Here is a 6,733-nt window from a genome sequence, read left to right on the forward strand (position 1 = left end):
AATCATTTAATTTAATGGATATTTTTAAAATAAAATTTAAATTTATGATATTATTAATTAAAGTTAATTACTTTTATTTTTATTGTTCTTGATGAATTGGATATTTATTTGTTATAAATAGGAACTGAAGTGTACCAATATTTAAATTATACGGGTAAATTTACATATCACGTTCATGAAAACTTTACATAAATGCATTGATATATCTCAGGGATACTAATTAGTTCCTCTACTTTCTAAAAATAAATAAATTAGTTCCTCTACTCGCCAAGATGATACTCTTAAGAGAGAGAAAATTAAAAAACCTAAACTGATTCCTTTAATTTGTTTTCAATTTCATTTCATTTTATTTTCGTGGTTTTAGCATTTCAATACAGTTTCCCTACTTTTAGCGCTTCATAGAGATGTTTTTGCATTGATTTGGAGCACAAGCACAAATAGTATGACAATTGAATTTTCCGTAACCGCTGCTTCGGCCTAATTCTTATTTAAAAAAAAAAAGATTTTCACATAAAGTGTTTTGCTGCAATGGAATTTTCATGTCATTGGCAAATCTCTCGTGGAAATAGAAAACAGTGAAAGTTGTAAGTTGCAACTATAATAAAGTAGTTATTTTCAAAAACCAGAAAAAGCCAAGCATGACTCAACTAACCAATGGTCGTGGAAACAAAATAAAGCATTCAATCATTCATGTCCTTGTTTAGGTACAATGACTGTTAAATTAAAATAGCAAGCCAAAGAATACCAGAGATAAAATAAAATACCAAGCCAGAATGTACGAAAAAAAGAGAACCCTTTTGCTGATAGCACTAACCCAAAATACTTTGTTGTATATTAATCCTCCTCAAAAAAAAAAAAGTTTAACAGTAACTTTGTATCATAATTGAAGAAACTATATCATGAACCAGAAAGTCTAAAACTGCAGAACTTTCCCTATTTCTTGAGTGTCTCCATGAAGTTATTAGTTAATACTATCACTATAAGTCTATAACCATTATTACTATAAGTTACTGTTTCAAACATGTCAAATCAATTAACAGAGACCTTTCTTTGGTGGCTGATCTTGACACTATCCTCCCCTTCTCTAATAGCTGTTTGTATGTGGAACTGCTGCTGCGTACTGACTGTCCAGAACATCAATCACCCTGTTGGCTATGGCACTTGCATAGACTGAAGAACCTTCCATTATCTACCTCAGTGAAACAAGTCACATTTAAACACACAACCACAACAATGTGACAATTCTATTCATGCGAGGAATTTATAATTATAACTACCTAGTTAGTTTTTATGTCAAATGAAATAATACCACCAACCTTGCTATTGAACAAGAAACTGCAATATTCACCAACATGTCCACCTGCAACATGGTGAAGCTCCAGCTGAAGTTCATCCAGAACCTTGGAGACAAACAGCAGGCAGTTGATCTTCTTCCTCTGGAAGAGTTTGATTGTGACATCGTCGTCGATGATACGGACATCAACCTCGCTGTCTTTGGATTTCCTCTGGAGCCATGAGGTCCTTATGCCCCCATCTGGATCACCAAAAGGCTTAATGTTGCAGCTCTCAGCAGCATCTTCCTCTGTTTTGGGCCTCTTGCACCTGTCCTTCGCATATCTTTTCTTCTCCACCAGTAGTTTGAGCTCATTGACTGTTCTAATCAGCTCCCTTATATAGTCAATGGCATCCCCCACCACAGATGCTCTATCAGTCTGTGTTAAAACAAACCCAACCAATATAGCTTCATCAGTTGATCCATATATTTTCAGTCCATGTAAATAGAACAATGTCCACTTTTAATTCTTCAAAAATGAATCTTTCTTTTTGGTCTTCCATTTATAGAAATTATCATATTTTCATAAACAAGAAACCAAAAAAATTAATTTTTGTGAAGGACAAGGAAATCTGACATGTTTTCATAAATAAGAGATCAAAAGAAGACAATTTGTTAGAGACTAAAATGGGAGAGTGTTCTATTAGGGATTAAAAACATAATGAACCAGAAAAAAGAATGTAGCATGTTATTTATTAGTTAGAAAATTGATAGATGGTGTATACCTTGGTGGGGCTTGGGATGAGATTCCTCAAGATTTTGTATTTTCCATTGAGTTGCTCTCTTCTTTGTTTCTCAGTTGCAAAATGTTTGGTAGCTTTGCCTCTCCTTCCTTTGCCAACAGAAGGTGTGAGTGTGACCCTGTTGAATTCCAGCACTCCCATGTCAAGCTGGCTTCCATCACCCTCCATCTCATCCCCTCCACCAAAGAGTGAGCCATTCCTCGAGTTTGTTGGCAAGCTATAGCCGCGGGGGAGAGACTGAAACAGCTCTCTGAGTGCTGGAGGCTGAGGAGGAAGGTTCAGATGGAATAGAGGATCATACAAAACTGAGGATGCACTTGTGTTTTCTGATCCTATTGGAAGATCTCCAAGAAAGGCCATTGGATTCTGAAAGTTTGGTGTGTTCTGAGTTGGGTTTGTGAGGCAAATGGAGGGATTGGTGAGCAAAGATGAGGCTGAGCATCTTGGCATGTGGAGAAGGTTTAGGAGATCTGGTGAAGGGTAAGGAGGGTCTAGTATGGAAGAGGGGTTGTTGTAGCTTTGGCTGCAGTTTTGAGTCTCAAATTGCTGAAATTGTTGTTCATTTTGTTGTTGCTGTTGTGTTTGTTCTGTGTGATTAGCATAGGCCATGTCTTGTAATTCCTGAACAATAGTAGGGTCCCAAGTGGACTGCTGATAGGGAAATGCATCAATGACCTCTTGCACCAAATGATTATCCATGTTGTTGTTGTTGTTGATGTAGGAGTTTCCCATGTTCAAACCAAGATGCTGTGGAAGTGGGATTTCAATAGATGTGGCAGTTACTCCACTTGCATAGGTGGAGACATGATCTTGTTGGTGTTGTGGATTGTGATGGTTACAGGAGAGCTCCTCCACAGAAAGCCTGAGATTCTCTTCAAGGCTATTATTGATGCTGTTTGTGGTGGTGTTTCCTACAACAACCATAGGTGATGATGGAGGTAGAGTTTGAGGAAAGTTATCCTTCAGAGAGGGTACACTTTCTCCCGTTGTGTTGGGATCAAAGCAACCGGTTTGATCATGCATTTTTGGCCTGTCTCCTGTACTCATTGGTCTCTCTGCAGTAGTAGTTGACACAAATCAACAAAATCACATATTTAAAATTAAACAAAAAGAACATACCATGCAAGTGAATACCAAAAATATCACCCAAGAAAGAGAAAAGACACAACAGTGAGTCTTAGAGACACCAGAATTTCAACATTCACTGAAAAATGTTTTGAGATTTGATAATTTGAATCTTGTTTTGCTGTAAATGGTTCTAGCTAGCACCAAATTGAAAATTTGAGGCTATTAAATCAAGAAAGTAATTACTTGTTATGGTACTTGTAAATTACCTATACTAGAAGGAAAGAAAACTAAATAACATGCAGAGTAGGAAACCGTAGTTTCATATAGACAATGTGGGACAGAGTTATTTGGAATTCTTTCGTTTCTTTTTCAAAGAAAAAGTTTGTTGTGAGAAAGTAGAAGGTGGTAGGAACAATAGGGGTGCTTAAAAATGGCAAATATCTCAATGTATAGTTTAATATTTTTTTAGGCATAGGAATTGGAAGAAAAAGGGATCGTTCAGTTACAAGCAATTCGGTCAGATTCTTGCTTCCAGGGGCCCACATGCTCAGTTTCACGAGAAATTTTTAAAGACCATTATAGTTGAGTCACATTTGATTGAACTTGGTTAAAATGAGTTTTTAGGTAGTAAGGTTTGATTTAATGGGCTCATTTAGAAAAGAAAAAATTATCGTGTTGAAATAAGTTGAAAAATATTCCCCTCAAAAAATAAAAAGTTGAAAAATATTTGTGGAGGAATAATTAATCTTGATTGCAGACATGAAAAACACTTCATTAAAAGAGAAAAAAAAAATAATTTTAATGATTTCTAAAATTCTAAAGAATCACTGAATATCATTAATGCTCATAAAACAAAGTGTTTATTTAATAAGCTATAAAAGTCTTCATAATGTTCCAACTGCATCCCCTTTGCCACCTGCTTTGGTAAATGCATTATAAATAAATCACACAAGTTTTACGTGATTCGATTAAATAACTATATTTACGGATTAAAATATTACTATCAAAACAAAATTACAGAATAATATTTGTAAACATTTTTAATCTCCTCCGCGCCACAATTCTCCACCACTACTTACCAATAGTCTATTAATTTTCCCTTTCTCAAAAGAAAAAAAAAAAAAGAATTCAAGTACGTACAACTCTTTTTCTTTCTTTCTTTCTTTCATTTAATTTGGGGTGGGGGTATATTAGTACTTACAGATTTTGAGGAGTTGCTTTACAATAAATTATGCATTTTAAAATAAAATAAAGTCTCATTTTAAAATTTGTCACCACCACATTACCTAAGATTAATCTCACTTTAATTCATCTATCAGGATTCAATTCTGATGAAAAGCAAACCCATTTCTTACATAACGTGATACTAATTACAACACATAAATTTATAAATAAAAAATAACTTTCATTTGTAATTAATCTTCAAATTATAAATTTGGATCAAATACCATAATATATAATTATGCGTGCCGATTAATTGAATTTAAAAGATTATACAATAAAGTTTAGATTACATTCTGAACTATACATTGATATTATTACTGTCCATAATTTTCCATATAAAATGCTGATAGTCTTTTTGGTACAGCAGTTCCCTGTGCCTCCTGAGCATCCAGTTTTGCAACTGCCTCTTTACATTCTTCTTTAAGATGGACATGTACATCTCTTTCCTAAACAGTGTCCTAAACTGATACGTTGTCCTGTCTCCTATTTCAACTGTATCGTGTAACAGATGGCTAAAATGTTATATAATATTTAATATTTAATACGTTTGGGGCATGGAAACAAAATGGATATTGAAAATTGAGTAATGTTATTTTTATATAAATTTTAATAAGGAAAGAGACGAGAGAAGGAAAAAAAATGAGATAAAGAGTGATGTGTGTTATAATATAATCAGAGAAAAGAATTCGTCTTATTACTGAAATGAATGTCTGTGTGTACACACACACATACAGAGGAACTAACTAATTGAAATCATAAAAGAGAAATAACAAGAAAATAATAACTACTCCTATAGCCACTTTTAGCTTCATTTACATTTATAATTTTCTTTTAATTGCCTTTAAGTTACATGTTTTTCTTCAATTCTTCAAATTAATTTGATCGTTGCTTTCTTGTCCTTTTATAAGTTTTTGTATTTGCAATTCAAGTTTACAATTATTTTCATTTTCTTTACATTTCTTAATATTTTCCTTCATCTTTTGAAGGTCCTTTTTGAAATTCCCCTAGTTTAATAGTTAATTATGCATAACGTAAACAATTTTATTTTATTATCCAATCATATATGATCATTAATATAACTTTTAATTAATGTAATTATATTCACAAAGGATAGGGTGCGTTAGTGACACAAATCTTGCACCATTCAAGAGGACTATTACACTGTTATTTTTTTTATAATTACATCGTTGAAGAGGATAGGGTGCGTTGCTGGCCATGAGATCCAGTCCTTCTTTGAAAACTCGTTGACGGAGATGTTAGAGATCGAAAAAGAGGGTGTCGCAATGGACATGCACGCATTGTGTTGTCTGAAGAAGAAGGAAAAAGTAACCTGAGAAAGAAATGGGAGGAAGAGGAAGGGTTCCCTTGTTTTTTAGTTCTATTAGATTCTGTGCATATTTTTTGTTCCAAATCTAATTATGATTTACTTGAATTTTATGTGTTTTGATTATCTAATTTTGTTTGTCTACCCACCCAAATAGAAAACGCCGCCACACGATGGTCATAATGGTGGCATGGGGTAAGAAAGAGGTAAAGGCTGACTGAGGAGAGAAACTAAGCGTAAAACAGAAGAAAAAAAATAGAGAAAAAGGAAAAGAAAAATCTTGATCATTAATTATTTTTTAAAAAAGACATCTAACTTCAAAAAAATCTTCTTTCACGTGGTAAGACATATCCTTTTCATGAAAAATCTTTAGAAGAATGTGATTTAGAGTTAATCGAGCATTTCTTTTTTTTTTTTAATATTTGTATTTTTTTTCCTTTTAATTCTACTCTTTTACTATCATAAATTATTTTATTCAAATGAATATTTGTCAATTATAAATCCTTTTTTATTTTTTTCAATTTTTTTATACTGCTTGTCTATCTAAGCCTCTAACACATCTTTGTTTTCGTCCGTCAAGCTAATAAATTTATTATACATAATAATTTATAATTAAATGATATTTGTAGTATATAATTTTTTTGGAAGACAATAATAGTGTATAATTATTTTACGCTATTAGTTTACTTTAGTTTTTATCTTGATTTTACATGCTTTATTTTCATTGGCTATTTTGATTAGTACTTACCTCCTTTTCAATTTATTTCATCATATTCACTTAATTTTGCAAATCTTTACCGTGTTTATCAAGTCCTTTCATTGCTTTATTCGTTAATTCTTCGCAATTTTATTTTATTCACGTTAATCAAATAATGTTTTGCTTCCAAATTCTTGTACTTATTCGGTCTTGCCAAGTTATATTGTTTGATAACCAAATTAAAATTGGTTATTCATTCTTTTTTTTGAAAAGGCAAAATGAATTCCATTATAGAAAGGTACGAAGGTGATGCGTAAAATAGGTATCAACTAAAAGTAAATATA

At 32.5% G+C, this 6,733-nt stretch overlaps 1 protein-coding gene across 2 annotated transcripts; it reads right to left on the minus strand.

Moving 5' to 3' along the window:
• Window positions 1-411: 411 nt before the first annotated feature.
• LOC100782512 (transcription factor bHLH89) lies at window positions 412-3,537 on the minus strand. 2 transcript variants are annotated; one of them, XM_006584984.4, is made up of 4 exons: window positions 3,411-3,537; window positions 2,059-3,131; window positions 1,317-1,712; window positions 412-1,189 (listed from the first exon to the last, which is right to left on the minus strand). In XM_006584984.4, the coding sequence occupies exons 2-4, from the start codon at window positions 3,121-3,123 to the stop codon at window positions 1,085-1,087; spliced, it is 1,566 nt and encodes a 521-aa protein (XP_006585047.1). In that variant the 5' UTR covers window positions 3,124-3,131; window positions 3,411-3,537; the 3' UTR covers window positions 412-1,084. The 2 variants fall into 2 exon arrangements, with proteins under 2 accessions (XP_006585047.1, XP_014634261.1); XM_014778775.3 differs by lacking the exon at window positions 3,411-3,537 and adding an exon at window positions 3,211-3,323.
• Between the last annotated feature and the right edge of the window lie 3,196 nt (window positions 3,538-6,733).

Source organism: Glycine max, chromosome 8 (genome assembly GCF_000004515.6).
Source record: "Glycine max cultivar Williams 82 chromosome 8, Glycine_max_v4.0, whole genome shotgun sequence".
NCBI classification, from domain to species: domain Eukaryota; kingdom Viridiplantae; phylum Streptophyta; class Magnoliopsida; order Fabales; family Fabaceae; genus Glycine; species Glycine max.